Source organism: Macrobrachium nipponense, chromosome 8 (assembly GCF_015104395.2).
Source record: "Macrobrachium nipponense isolate FS-2020 chromosome 8, ASM1510439v2, whole genome shotgun sequence".
NCBI lineage: Eukaryota > Metazoa > Arthropoda > Malacostraca > Decapoda > Palaemonidae > Macrobrachium > Macrobrachium nipponense.
This window is the reverse complement of record NC_087203.1, coordinates 105,579,369-105,595,886: the sequence shown is the minus strand read 5'-3', so window position 1 is coordinate 105,595,886 and position 16,518 is coordinate 105,579,369. Positions and strand designations below refer to the sequence as shown.

The 16,518-nt window shown below is 35.8% G+C and overlaps 1 protein-coding gene across 1 annotated transcript in view; it reads left to right on the top strand.

The window, feature by feature from the left end:
• The first annotated feature begins 5,869 nt into the window (after nt 1–5,869).
• Nucleotides 5,870–16,518, top strand: part of LOC135222936 (organic cation transporter protein-like) — an 81,759-nt gene continuing 71,110 nt past the window's right edge. The window contains exons 1-2 of the mRNA XM_064261380.1: nt 5,870–6,061; nt 13,056–13,147. Of these exons, the coding sequence (XP_064117450.1) occupies nt 5,885–6,061; nt 13,056–13,147 (269 nt within the window). The 5' untranslated portion in view covers nt 5,870–5,884. The remainder of the gene's footprint in view (nt 6,062–13,055; nt 13,148–16,518) is intronic.

Here is a 16,518-nt window from a genome sequence, read left to right as displayed (position 1 = left end):
GCCTAGGCTAAACAGGAAAATTCATGACTAAGTGAACAGTAATGTCTGAATGAAATTATCTTAGCTCTTAGATTGATATTCAAAAATCACATGATTTTACCTCTAGTACCCATGCCTAGAGAGTAATACCAAAATGGGCCACATTCTACACGGGAAAATATTGAAATAAAACCATTCACTCAAGTTAGGTAGGCTAGGATGGACCTTGATGTTAGACTGTACAGAATCATGTCTCTCGACATTCAGAGAAATTTTAGAGTAATGGAAATGCTATAGTGCAGTCAACTACACCATTTCTAGGGAATCCCATTTTTTTTTTTTTTTTTTTTTATTTAGATTGAGTCAGGCTGATTCCAGGTGCTTGGTATAAACTGTCTTTCTGGTTCAGGGAATTTCATGTTTTTCATTCAGTAACTTAACAGTTTACCATACCCAAAGACTGGAACTCATAATCTTTCCAAGGAAATAAATGTTTGTTTGCATTTCTCTCTCTCTCTCTCCCTGACATGAGTGGCTCATGCAGGATTCATCTCAGTAGTTCTGGTTTGACTTGTAGTAAAATGATACGCTTTGACATTTCGTTTTCTTCCCCGTGGACGAAAAGAATTCGGTGGAAGTGCACCATTTCTACAATGTATCGACTTCACACCCATTCTTTTGGTATTTGTTGTAGACTTTATTGGATTGTTTACTTTCATTTCTTATTCCCTTTGCCATTCGTTACTTTATTTCCATTTTGCATCCTTATCAGTTGCTATGGTTAACCCTTGCAGGGTTGCCGCGAAGTCCGCACATCACCGAGAAACTAGCTCCGCACCGGGAGTTGTAGTGTTAATTGCCAAGCAATGTTATTTTACTACATTAACTAGACTAAATAGTCACCCTGCTTATATTATATTAACCGTATCTTTACCAGTATATGAGTTGGGTTTACTAAGTAGACCTTTTTAGAGTTAGTTTCCCCTTTCCGAAATTCAGTTGCTTCATATCTTCTGAAACATAACGTAACTTTCATGATAGTCAAATTTAGAATCCACGGTCCAGATATAACAGGTCAGCAGACAGCTCCCCAATTTTAAGCCTCTTCTGCGCACCTACGTCATCTGAGGGAGCGTGATTCTTTAAACCTTGGTGGTGAGAACCATTAAGACCGTAGGTCTAACACACCGTCAAGAGACCTTTATTTTTTATTCTTTTTTTTTAGAAGAGAATGTTTTTGAAAATATGATCTTTCAAGTGTAAATAAAACAACATTTGCCTTTTGAAAATATTTGATCAAGTTACCGAAATTCAGTTGCTTCATATCTTCTGAAACATTACGTAACTTTAATGATAGTCAAATTTAGAATCGAACGAGACACGCGGACATGTTCAGCCTTGAAGCTGATTTATTACATTCGATATATATATATATATATATATATATATATATATATATATATATATATATATATATATATCTATCGAATGTAATAAATCAGCTTCAAGGCTGAACACTGTCCGCGTGTCTCGTTCGATTCTAAATTTGACTATCATTAAAGTTACGCCAATTATATATAATATATTATAATATTATATATATATTTAATCTATAATAGTATACATATATATATATATATATATATATATATATATATATATATATATATCTATTAACGGGACTATTCTTAATTACCATATCTTTAATGGTATTGTTATAAGAGAACACTACATTAACACATTAACATTAAACGATTTAAATATTGATTTTATGGTTTCAAATCCACGAAAATAAGGTAAGCTAAGTACATTTTTAGGCATTTCTTTTTCATTAATAGCAACATTATAAAACTTTTTGTGAGCTTTTTATATAACATAAATCAATTAAATGAGGTGGGTAGCAGAGATCGTTTCCTATCTTTTTTATGTATTCTATTTCTTAGTCCAGATATTGTGGACTCGTGATACGCAAAGCGCATAGGAACATAGAAGAAAAAATTGAAATTTTAATATTAAGATGGTGGCCAGAATAAAAATGTACACGTTAAATTATTTGTGGGTTTTCTATAAATACTGAATTTGCATTGGAAAGATTCTCTATGTATTAATACATCTAGGAAAGGGATGACATTGTTATTTTCAATTTCAACAGTGAATTTTATGGATGGCACTAAATTATTCAATTTAGACAGTAAATCATTTACATCAATACCACCAGGTAAGACTACTAAGATATCATCGACATATCGGTACCATTTTAATTTTTTCACAAGATCAAGAGAATTCTGGATGTGTGAATTAGATACAGTTCCTAGTATATATATATATATATATATATATATATATATATATATATATATATATATATATATATATATATATATAATTACAAAGGCAAATTGAAGATAGCTGGACCTAAAGAATGAATGCATTGTAAGACACGTTTGGGTTACGTTATCTGCTGTTGTCAAAATCGGTTCTTGACAATCGTATGATCGTACCTATCTGATATTGGCGCATGAACACTCGAGACTAGTGAAAATGGTTCATTTTTCAAAAATTTTGGTATTTTCAGAAAATATTATATAACTTCAATCATTTTTATTAATGGAAAAAAAGTTTTAAAAGCATAAATATATATGCGGACCTACAGCGCCGCATACATGAGGTGTGCAGTCCGCAGCTCTACATTCAATGACTCCCCCTCGAATCTTCTCCGCACTTTTGGTAGTTTCTCCGCGCTTTGGCAACACTGAACCCTTCTAACATGTGAAAGAATATAACAACATCATAAGAACGGTATATACCACATAAAGTGACACGTAAACCCTAATACACAACAGAATGCCTAGCAACATTCAAATACACCTATCATGCCTTTACCTATAATTGTGGAAGCTCGTGCTCGGCCTACATATGCAAAATGGCTCCCAGTGAAAATACTTCCCTTAGAATGTGGGATGATTCTAGAAAAAAAGGAAAAAATTGTGTGGACTTGTATCTGCCAGTTAGAGGGTAAGGTGACAAAAGCACCACCGTCAGCTGTGCCAGTGCCAACATTCAAATCACTACCATGCAGCTTTACAAAATGAAAAACAGAGTAGACATTTACAGGGTGCCACTATGCACCACATGGATAATTTTCCCAACGTGATCAACCTCTTCTAGTTGGTAGGATACTTGAAGGGAGATACCAAAGAAGCATAGCGCCTCGGTAGCCTGGTCGGTATGGTGTTGGCGTGCCACCTCAGTGGCTGCGAGTTTGATTCTCGGGCATGCCATTGAGGAGTGAGAGATGTGTATTTCTGGTGGATAGAAGTTCACTCTCGACGTGGTTCGGAAGTCACGTAAAGCCGTTGGTCCCGTTGCTGAATAACCACTGGTTCCATGCAACGTGAAAACACCATACAAACTTACAAACAAACCAAAGAAGCATAACCGGCCTGGATATAACCTGTGGGAACTGTATATCTGTGGATGTAAAAATAATTTTTTTTCTATTTTTATGATGTTCCAATAATGTTTTAGTTCCAATGTCATTTTGTCGTCGTCGTCCCCATTCGCCATCTTTCTTTTCGTAGCCGCTGCCTTAGGCCCTTAGCAGCCTTAGTTCACGGCTGAGACTCGCACAGTGTGGAGGTGAGGGTGGTCTTTGTATTTGTTTACTTTATTTCAAAAATATTGTGTTTTGAAGCCATTTATATTATTGTACAATGTTAATCTGTTATAGCCAGTCATTGAGAATTAGTGTTGTGTTAAATGTATGTACATTTTTTTTGTTTATAGTATATGGCTTTTGTTTCTGTTTTCAGCTTCTGGAGTAGAGGTCCTCTCCAACCTTTACCCACGAAGGATTTCATTTGAAGTGATATGAAAGTCAATTGTTCACCTGTTAATGTTCATTTTCCAAATGCTTTGAAAGTGTTATCCGGTGAACTGTGAGTTTTTTTTTAAATAAATATTGTTATGGCTTTTTATGCAGTTTCTGATTGCACCTCGACTTAGGACCATCCCATATGTCATGCTTAGCATGGTTTATTTAATAAAAGTGTTTAAAAAATATTACAGTGGAGAAGTTACTAAAGTAACAATGTCAGTGATCAGCAATAGCATGAATTAATTAGTATCTGCAAGCTGTAGTTAAAATTTCAAAGATATCAAAGAAGTTCTGTTTTACATAGAACCCATCTTATATTTCAGCACATGCCAGGAACCAAGAAGCATTTTTTATCTTATGGTATGGTTCTGGAGACAATGTCGTCCCACTATGAACCAAATTCAAAATGGTCTAAATCTCTTGTGCCATCTGTCAGAAAATAAGTGAAAATAGCTTGTGTGTTTACAAAATGTATGTAAGCTTTTATTTTTCCAACATTAAGCTAAGATAAGACAAGACATCAACGATCAGGTCACTGCTGAATTGTGGATGAAAATTCCTTTTCGTAAACTTACACAGAGCTCATCAGTGGTGCATCAAACCCTCTATCTTGCACGCAATCTCTCACTTACTTATTCTCCTTTCTTTTAACACTAATGAATTATATACTTTTCACATGAATGAACCATCTCAAAACAATAGTTTTCTTACCACTCCAGCATAGCTCCACGTTTCTTACCATTCCAAATATTCTTACACCATATACGCAATGCAAGAACTTCATTGTCACTACCTCCATTTGACTCGTATTCAGAATCTGTTATTCACTTCCATAGCGTACATTCCCTTCGTACCTGTTTCCATGAAGTAGAATTTCCAGGTTCTCAATTTTCTACACAGCCTGCAACCTTTCTTGTTTCATCCGTTCAATGACATGACATAGTTTCCCTCAGCCCGCCATCTTACGAAACTTTTATAGTACTCCCAAACCACCGAAGTGATTTTGCAGTTTCCCTTTCTCTGCCATTCACAGTAACGTTTATTGCTTCATATTCCTGGTTTGTTTACCATGATAATCATAATTTTTTGCTCACTTTTCCTCGGGAAAAGTTTTAAGGTGGGTACACACGTGCGAACCGAACCTTGTATTGTAACCGATTTTTGTAACAAAAACGTAAGTGTGGACGGTTCCTCGAACCCGCGAGGTTCGAGGCTCCGTTCGCCCTCCGTCCCGGCAATTGTCGGTTTTTGGGCCTCGAATCAAAGGGAGGTCTCTTTGCGCGTTACGCCATGTGTGGACGGGACCTGTATTACACGCGTATCAACAGAGGTTGCTGAACTTGTTAACACCGACTATGAACAAGGCCGTCCATAGTAGAGTCCCTTGTTTTGGTCAGTGACAGTGACCCCCGTCAGTCAGTACGTATATGCCTGACTGTGAGGAAGAGGTCCTTCAATTTATTAGTCATTGCGAAGAAAGACTTTACTTGGAATCTCAAGTCAGCGAGTAATTCCCGACCACTGTATTCTACCCTTCTAGTATATAACCTTGATTGGCACCATCTTCCTTTATTTCTATTCATCTTCGTGAAATAATGTATGTAAATATACGCGGCAGCTGCTACTTGCATGGTGGCCATCGTCGGTAAACAACCCGGACAGAGACAGACTGATGATCGCAGTGGATTGAAATGAAGTTACATGCTTAACGTGGTTACGGTTCGTCCTCAACATTTTGACACCTTGTAACCGTATATGCGTAACTCAGTTACACATACAAGGTTCGGCTCTCACGTGTGTACCACCTTATATCCAGGACTATCACGACTCACGAGATGTCAGCTATTTCAGATTCCATCCATAACCGATCTTCGCTGTTTCATGTCTTAGACTTTTATGTAATTGATGCGATACTTTTATTCATGATAAGCCCCCAGTATTTTCAGAGACTCGTACTAATACATTGCTTACATCAATAAAATTTTGTACCAACAGGCTGAGAAAGAGAGAGAGAGGGAGGGAAAGAAAATGACGGCGATATACAGCACAGGTAACACCAGTTGCTCATTCCAAGAGATGTCTGAGGCAGCGCTCATCCCTTACTCAGCCAAGGAGAAAGGTCCTTCTTTGTCTAAGGCTGCTAAGGATGAGGAAGGAGACGCTTTGCTCTACTTCTTGTACAAAATGAAATTCGGCATCTCCCAGGTTAGTGGTTACATCATTGCAATTAAGACCCGGTTCAAGTTTGGAAGTAGAGCTGTTAATAACAGTTTTGGGATTTTTGGGCTCCTATTAAAATTTTTTGAAAGAACCTTATTGTCAGTATTGTCAACTCTCTCTCTCTCTCTCTCTCTCTCTCTCTCTCTCTCTCTCTCTCTCTCTCTATATATATATATATATATATATATATATATATATATATGTGTGTGTGTGTGTGTGTATATATATATATATATATATATATATATATATATATATATATATATATGTGTGTGTGTGTGTGTGTGTGTGTGTGTGTGTGTGTGTGTAATGGTCCTGATATAACAGACAATAAAAAAAAAGGATATTCAAGCAGAAAACTCCATTAACGGAAAGTTGAATGCGAGATATTAGTGAAGTATAGGCTATCTAGCATTGAAAACTTCTTGAAGTGCAGAAAGTTTAGGAACGATCAATTAAGACATCCATTACGCAATGAAAAGTTATTAAATGTGGCATTTGGATATAAGTGAGGTTTCATGTTATCAAAGGAGACCCGTAGTGTCTTATTTTCCAGAAAAAGTGTGATGAAAAGGTTGATTAGAGGGCTAATGTTTCATGGAGAAGAAAAAGAGGAATGCTTTCCAAATTTGTCATTCCTCTGCTTTGTTTGCCATATTGGACTACTTTTCTCTGTAAGTCGTTATCATTCCTTAGCAGTTCACTTTGAAAGGTTGACAGAGTAAATAAATCTTGATTCAAAGTCGAATATTGACGGCATAATGTAATTTTCAAGTACCAGCATAAAAAATTTCGTCTAGGGAACAATTATTTCTGTGCACCAAAGGGGTAAAATAAAAATTAAAATAGCTTGACGAAGATAAGGCAGTAGTGTTGACATGTAAAAATGTATATGGTACAGTGATCTAGTTGCTTTTGTTTATATGGCAGTCATTCTTGTATACATGTCAAAGACTTACAAACACTGCTTCGCTGATTATCAGAGGTAACCAAAATCTCGCTATTAATCATACAAAAATTGGGGTGGAACGGGATACCTGTAGAATTTTATATAGACAGTTGAGTTGATTCTTCTCTCTAGGTTTTATTTTTTTCCCCTTGTTAGAGAGAGTTTGGTTCGATAGAATTTTACAATAAAATCAGAGGTCATGTTTGCAGTTATGCTAAATTTGTGGTGTGGCGGAATGGCCTACTTATACACACCAACACCAGCTGGAGATATTTGTTTTTCTAATGACGTTTACAACGCGACAAGTTATTATATATATCTGTGTAGGAAGGGAAAATACTCCATTGGTTGATAGCAGAATTTCAGAACTGGAAAGTTGGTGGGCATCTGCTTCTATGAGGTGAGATGTGTAAATGATCATCATTTTGTCAAGGGAAGAAATCTGGAGACAAACGGTCAGAAGAATTCATAGAAGGAATTCTTACTCGGAAGAATATCGTCAGAAATATTGCATGTACCAGAATATTTCGAGACTAAACCAACTTTTGATTATATATGATGAGCAAGTTTTCTTATGGACCGTTGGAAATTATGCAATATTATCACACTAGAACCTTTTCCTTCATAAAGGAAACTTGATAGTAAAACAGTTACTCGCTTCATCAATAAAGAAAACGTAACCGGTTCAGGACACTTCTGTAAGTCATAGAAAATGTGTTATGTGCGATAGTTTTGGGCGGATACTATTTTGAACTTAAAATTTTGCCACTTGCATCGTAGAGTTTTATGTTCATTCTCATATATCCAGCTTTATCTCGGTTTTTAGAAACGTTGTCAGTTAGTTCTCCTTTTTAATATCTGCCAAGAAACAATATATAGGATATGCACACCCTCACTTTTTCCCCCAATTAACTGTTATCGATAGTATGCACAAGCAGATGTGTTGCCTGGTGGGGTTACATAATTTTACTTTCATCGAAAATATTTTCAAAGATAAGAAAACAAGCCATTGCAGAAGAACACACTGAACGAAATTCTGATAATGTAGCTGAGACGGTGGAATAAAACAAAGTGGATATCTGGATGGTTAGCGAAGAATACCAATTTTAAAAAAATTATAAATGAGATAATAGAAGTTAGAAAGTGAAACACTTAAGTGAAAAAGACTCAAGAACTGGGTTGAAAATGACACAGACGGGAAGTAGCGATACCAGCTCTGACGACGCTGGTCATTGATCCAAGAAATAACAGGAGGGACGGAATCGAGAGTCTTTTGTTCGTGTAATAAAGAGAAATTACAGTTTCAGTGCACCTTATGAAGTTATTGTAAGCATAATACTTGAGGTTTTCTGCAGCGTCCCCTCGGTCCCAAGCTGCGACCCCTTTAATTCCTTTTGCTGTACACTCGACAAGAAAACTGAAGATACAGTTTTTTTTAGCTTTCGTTCATCCAATTTCCCATTTGTTTTTACTGAATCGACATAATATCGCTAAATTTACTCTAGAATATGAAAATATATTGCAAATTATATCATATAAATTAAACGCAAAGCAAAACCGTTCAGATACTTAAAAACATGATACATGTCCGAAGTAATTGGAATTTCTCAGATGGATTCGTTCATAGAGATCTGCTAGATAGAATGTGAATTTCTGATTTTAGTACTATGTATCACGACGACAATATTTACAATATTTACTCGTTTTGCTTCATGAACGGGGATATATTGCATCACCGTAAGTGGTGAATGCAATCATTTTAGTTTCTACAAACTTATGTTTGTATTCGAAAGCGATTAAAGTTAGCTGACGTCAATGGCACTCAATGTTGCGACGGCTAAGGTAGGTTGAATAAATCTAGTTGCATCCGCAAGAGCGTTTTCTATGATGTGAGGAGGAGCCCTAGAACTTCGAGCGGGAAAGCGCAAGTCACTGGATACTGGCTTTCACACTTTGATTACTTTGACGTTGACATGGATCGAATACTAGTCGCTGTTTACAAAGCTACTGTCTTTAAACATAAATCTTAATCAAGGTTAAAGTAGCATGTCAGCTCAAAGATTTCCTGGCGATATGCTCCCATTACAAAGCAGCCTACAGCCCTACACGACTGCATTTCTTTGCCGCGAGGCTGAAAGATCTCCCACGACATAAAACTTTAATTGCCTGTGCAATACATATTGAGTTATTTGTGGTAATAAATATTTTTACTTAACAGTTTTTTTCGTGAATGATTTGTGGATGAAACTCGATTTTCAAAAGTAAAGACTATATCAAGAGAGCAAGAATGACCGCACCCTGTATCTAAAATTTTCCACGTCTTTTTACAATCTTTGAATACTACGGCAACTGTCGAATGTAATCAAGATTAGTGTATGAATTTCTTAGAGAATTAACTTGAATATTGTGATCCTTCAAATTTTATCTAGCATAGTGCAGCACGATCTTGGCAGTTACTATATCATATCGCGCAAGCATAGGCCTATCGATAGAGATACTTAATTCATTATATTTTCTTCTGCCTTTCCCCCGTCACCAGTACTATAATTCTCTCTCTCTCTCACTCCACTTCTAAAACATATTTTAAAACTATATATATATATATTACCACTCAATCTCCCAAAGAGAATACGTATAATGAAATTAACCCTCAAACGCCGAAGCGGTAAAAAAAAAAAAAAAATGTCTCCCGTGTGCCGGAGACGTTTCAGAGTGAGCTCGGGAGCGGAAAAAATATTTTTTTTCAAAAAATCATAGCGCGCTTAGTTTTGAAGATTAAGAGTTCATTTTTGGCTCCTTTTTTTGTCATTGCCTGAAGTTTAGTATGCAACCATCAGAAATGAAAAAAATTATCATTATCATATATAAATAATGCGATATATGATAGCGCAAAAACGAAATTTCATATATAATTGTATTCAAATCGCGCTGTGCGCAAAACGGTTGAAGGTAACAAGTTACTTTTTTTTTCGTTGTAATGTACACTAAATTGCGATCATTTTGGTATATAACAAATTGTAAAACGATAAAAGCAACACAGAGAAAATATTATCACAATATAATGCATGAATTCGTAACGCGCAGACGTAAACACATATTTTTTTCAAAAATTCACCATAAATCTAAATATTGTCCTAGAGACTTCCAATTTCTTTCAAAATGAAGACAAATGATTGAATATTACTATACTGTAAGAATATTAGCTTACAAATGCAGTTTTCGACCATATCTGACGAGTTAAAGTTGACCGAATGTCGAATTTTTTTTATATATATTTTTTTATATGCAATTATTTCGGAAATAAGAAAAGCTACAACTTTCAAATATTTTTCGTTTTATTCTACATGAAACTGCGCACATTTTCATATATAAAACTCTATGAAATGCCTAATATGAAACGGAGCAAATATTCCGAGAATGGGACTTACGCATTTCGGAGATTTGTGGCGGAGAATCCGCGCGCGGAGGAAGGAAAGTTTTTTTTTTAAATTCACCATAAATTTAAATATTGTGCTAGAGACTTCGAATTTGTTTCACGATGAAGATAAATGACTGAATATTACTAGACTGTAAGAGTTTTATCTTACAATTGCGTTTTTCGACCATTTCGGTAGAGTCAAATTTGACCGAACGTGGTTTTTTTTCTATTTATCGTGATTTATATGCAAATATTTCGAAAATGAGAAAAGCTACAACCTTCAACTATTTTTGTTGTATTATACATGAAATTGCGCACATTTTCATATATAAAACGTTATGTAACGGCTAATTTAAAATGGTGCAAACATTACCACAATCGAACGTATGATTTTTTCGGAAGAGTTACCGCGCGGACGTAAAGAAAATGTTATTTTTTTCATAAATTCACCATAAATCGAAATATTTTGCTAGAGACTTCCAATTTGTTGCAAAATGAAGGTAAATGCTTGAATATTACTAGAATATAAGCGTTTTAGCTTACAATTGCGTTTTTCGACCATTTCGGTAGAGTCAAAATTGACCGAAGGTTGAAAATTTGTCACCTATCATTTTTTATATGAAAATATTTCAAAATTGATAAAAGCTACAACCTTGGGTTGTTTTTAGTTGTATTGTGCATGAAATTGCGCACATTTTCATATATAAAACTTTATGTAACGGCTAATTTAAAATGGTGCAACATTACCACAATCGCATGTATGATTATTTTCGGAAGAGTTACCGCGCGGACGTAAGGAAAAAGTTTTTTCATAAATTCACCATAAATCGAAATATTGTGCTAGAGACTTCCAATTAGTTGCAAAATTAATTTAAATGATTGAATATTACTAAAATATAAGAGTTTTAGCTTACAATTGCGTTTTTCGACCATTTCGGTAGAGTCAAAGTTGACCGAAGGTTGAAATTTTGGCACTTATCGTTATTTATATGAAAATATCTCAAAACTGATAAAAGTTACAATCATGAGTATTTTTTTGTTGTATTCTACATAAAAATGCGCACATTTTCATATATAATAGTCTATGTAACGGCTAATTTAAAATGGTAAAAAAATTATGTCAAAGTGACGAAATAATTTCCGAGATGTGTCACAGATACTTTTTAGTGCGGCAAGAAAGAAATTCGCGCTTGCGCGCCTGCGTACCGATTGTAAACAAAACAACACCTTGATCCGTGAACTCCCAGCATCCCCCAAGGCGCGTGATTCAAGAGTTTTCAGCTGGTAGGCCTAAAAGTATTTTTCCGCGAATTTTTAAAAAAACTTTTGTATGTCGACGTAAAATATGTCCAGTCGGCACCCGAGAGACAAAAAATGTCGACGTAAAATACGTCCAGTCGGCGTTTAAGGGTTAAGTAGTTATAAATAGGCCTAAGCTTTCACATGAGCAGATTTTGCTCCTCTCTCTCGTCTCTGCTTCGTGGGGTCTCTCTCTCTTCTCACCGCGACATTTTTAAAACGAACATTTGGAAAAATAATATCACTCAATCTCTCAAAGTAAATATAATGAATTGAGTATCTCTATGGATAGGCCTATGGTTGCGCTCTCTCTCTCTCTTCCAAGTTTCTCTCTCTCTCTCTCTCTCTCTCTCTCTCTCTCTCTCTCTCTCTCCACTTTTGAAACATTTGAAAAAATATTTTCACTTAATCTCTCGAGGTAAATATAATGAATTAAGTATCTATATCGATAGGCCTATGCTTGCGCGCTCTCTCTCTCTCTATTGTCAGAATATTTCATTCTTTACTGTGTTGTTCCTCACGATTTCCACAAGTACTGCCCAAATTTTAAAACCCTTTCTCTCACTGTTTAAGATACGTCTTTAACTACGTATGAATTTTACGTCAGTTTAGTGTCAAACATTACTTATAAATAAGGTTTCACAGTAGGTTTTAAAAAAGGATGATCGATATTCTACTCTGAACTGACGTTACGAAACCAACATTAACGAATAATATAGAGCCTGTTTCTACATTCAAGTATAAATGATTATAGGACCTCAACAGAATCTTTATAGTGCAAAGTTGATGGAAATCTAGAAAGCAACAAACGCTATGATTTTGAAGCTCCGCCCCCTTTCAAGAGTTGCCAGGTGTGGCATCATTGAACAATATATGTCCGAAGATTAAAAAAAACTGTATCTTAAGTTTCCTTGCCGAGTGTACCTCTGTTCATTTTATCATTTTTCCATCTTAGTTCCACCCGCTCCTAACAATTGTTTCATAGTGTAACTGCGATTGCAATGTTTTTAATATATTTGTTATGTATTTTTAAATATGGCGATGAAAGGATTCGTCATTGTTTGAATATCCATGTTTGATTGAGATACAGTGATACACGCCATAGCTTTTTTCGAAACATTATCTCTTTGTTAACTTAAAAACCTTATCATATTTGTGGTACCAATTGATTTAAGTCTGTAAGGTGTTATCCACATTGTAACAGTGTTTTATACATTCGCACAACAGAGGAAATAAACTTAATGTATCATTAAAAAATTTTCTTACTTATAATTTAGATGAAAATGTTTTTCTAACAGTTCCTCACTTTTCAGCTGTACGTGTATGCTCTGGCGTGGCTTGCCGTCCTGATCTGCGCACCGGTCTACGTTGTTTCGAATTTCCTCATAAGAAGAGTCAGTCATAGGTAAGTACGTGCAGACAGACCACGTTCCTTGTAAAACTAGTCTCATTCCTCTGGCTCTTAGTGTCAAGGTGTGATATATATATATATATATATATATATATATATATATATATATATATATATATATATATATATATATATATATATATATATATCTGTGTGTGTGTGTGAGAGAGAGAGAGAGATTGCGAATCCAGTGGCGGGAGGAACTTCCTCAGAAATGGCGGTTTGATAGGCCTAATCCTAATTGGTGGAATGTACAGAATCTTCGCGGAAACGTACCGTAATTGCACTTATAGGTTGAATAGGTTATAGAATTTAGGCCAAAGGTCAAGCACTGGGACCTCTGAGGTCATTCAGCGCTGGGAAGGAAATTGAAAGTAGGTAGGTTTGAAAGGTGTACCAGGAGGAAAAGCTCGCTGTTGCACTACGAAATAATTGTTATAGGAGAGAGTGGATGGCAAGATGGAAGAGAGATTATACGAACGGAGGTACAGTAAAAGGAAAAGAAAGGGTCGCAGCTAGAGGCCGAAGACACGCTGCAAAGAACCTTAAGTAATGCCTGCAGTGCACCGCATGAGGTGCACTGACGGCACTACGCCCATCCCCCTCCCTCCGGGAATGCACTTATATGTTTTCTTGCTTTTCCTCACTCGTGATGTATACAGTCCTCTCTTTTATTTTCAAGTCACCTATCAACTCTAAAGTTTTCTCAGGCAATCCACTGCAGCTAAATTTACTTACGTCATTATCCTGACCACCTTTTGTAGCCGTGGTTTTTATTGTTTTATTGAAAGATATAGTCAAGGCCGTTTCTTCGATCCTGAATTGTTTCATTGGTATGTTGTTGTTGTTGTTGTTGTTGTTGTTGTTTTCTTACACTGATAGATCACATCAGTGATCTATCAGGAATTTATTGTCAAGGACGAAGTTTATGCAGCACGTGAGGTTTCTCTTCATATTGTGTCATTATAAAACAATTAATTTATCACATTTTGGTCTTGAAGTTATTTTATTTTATTTTTTTTTTTACTCTCAGATGGGATGATGAAGGCTGAACATAATTTATACAGCACTGAGACTGTTTAGGAGTGTTGAAGCTTTTCTATAAGGTCACCAAAGTTTGGCTTTGTTATAAGGTTCTTCAGTATCTTTACATTTCATTTAGCCATTTCATTTGGTAAACTGGGGTAAACTGAATATCACAGTTGGTCAAGATTTACTTTGATATACCTTACCCAGTAAAATCTCTTTTCAACGTCTCTGTTATTGAAGATGTAATATAAGGGTAATAGTATAAATAGGCAACGTATTGTCTCCCTTTTACAGTTGACCCAGTGACAGTGGGCCTTCATTTCAGAGGTCGTTACCTGCCACTGTTAAGACGTCAACTTTCGCCAAGGTCTTGGAACTGGATTGCCAAATGTTTACAGAGCTCTGTTAGGACAGTGAAAAAAGGCTGTGCCGATATTCTCTCAAAATCAGCATAAAAATGGCTACAGTAAAAGTCAGTAAGAGTACTTTGAAATTCAATTTGCGCGCGTAAGGTGGGTTCGGAGCACTAGGCCTATTTGGAGAAATATTAGATTCTATTTTTTGTCTTTCTCTTTAATTGTCTTTCTTTTGTTTACTGTCCCACTTTGCCTTCATTTTTGTCTGCGCTCTTCCCTTCAACATTACGTTACATTCTTCACTGACGCTGATTTTATCTTGCTTTCTTGACCCTCTTTGTGTGTGAGTGTGACCTCCACCATTCACCCGAGTGTCTTTTATTCAAGCATCCATTCTTCGCTGCTCCTGTTTTTTAGTCTCCCGACTTCCTGTTGTTTCTGTCGTTATCATACTCTATTATCTTCTTGCTTATAATTTCCTATTTTGGTTTCCTGTTGGTTCTACAGCCTTTCCAATAGTTTGCCTTAGGCACACTTCAACCCTACGCTATCGTCCACTCTTCTTTTCCCTTCTTGGCTTTCTCCTAGACGCCTTCATTCTGTCTCCTTATTCTTACATACCCTTAGATTATTCTACTACTTTTTTCTCAACTTCAGTGTGTGATGTTATTCACTTTTAAGTGCTCTTATTTAAACAAAAAAATTTTCCTGTTTGCCTCCGTTGATTTCTTGATCGTCAAATATTATCCAGCGTTGTTTATTCTTCCTCACTGTCCACTTTTACTTACATGCGTGTCATCCTTTCTTTCCAGTTCTTATATGTTCTTTTTACTTTCCTCCGCCCCCACACAATCATTCACCATTCCCTATTCTCAGCGTTATCTGATATATCTCACTTTTCAACACTATTATCAAATACCGACTGTTCATAATTTTGCTTTCTCGAGTTCTCGGTGCTTTTCAAAGTCAGCTGTCTGTTATGATAGCAAGATTATACTTAGGCCTACAACCTGGTGAAAATATTTATTTAGCAAGTGATGAGGGGGAGGTTATAAAGGTCAGGTCAAAATATGTCGCTCTTCCGTTATTCATTTCTTTAGTTAGATATGAGAAAATGATGACACCTTATGCTTTATATTCCCGGAAGGGCAGTAGCGTAGACTGCAGTAGTTTATAAAAGTAAGCACATTTCTTATATATATATATATATATATAATAATATCTCTATCTATATATATATAATACATATATTATATACATATATATGTATATATATATATATATATATATATATATATATATATATATATATATATATATATATATTAACGGTGCTACTGTAGTAGGAGGTCTACCTAGGCCTAGGGAATCGAATTGGTTTCTCCGTGTGTAGTACTAGCCCCTCTGGGATCGTTTGATATCCGAGTGGCTAGTAAGCACTTAACACAGCGAAATCAAATGTTTATCTGCACGGGAGAGGATATGTTTTGGGTATCCTCTCCTGGTATTGTATAGACCTTGGGCGAAATAGCGCAGAAATATGCAGGTAGACCGCATACTTTAGTAGAAACACTCCGGGCCTACTCAGTAGAAAAAACAACAACAGCAACAACAACTATCTGTGATCAGATCAGAATTGCTATCAGTGGCGATCACTTCATCCAGTATCACTGTTACACAGCTGATCGAGTTCTACAGGCGTACTGCGTACTAGCAGTGAACGAATAAATACACAGACAGTTGGTTATTAAAATGTGCATTTTATAAACTCCGATCTTGAAACCAGTCTAACAGTCTGTGGGAAATCTCGTACCTTCACACGAATGACTTGCATTCAAGTTAGCCTTTATCTAGCTATGGAGAATGCAATGAAAATTGTTAGTGACACAGTTTAGCTAGCATTGCTTAGTTGCTGCCTTTTTGTTTGATATTGTCAAGGATTTTTAAGAGTCGTCTTAGACCGTATTTTAAAGCTGTTAT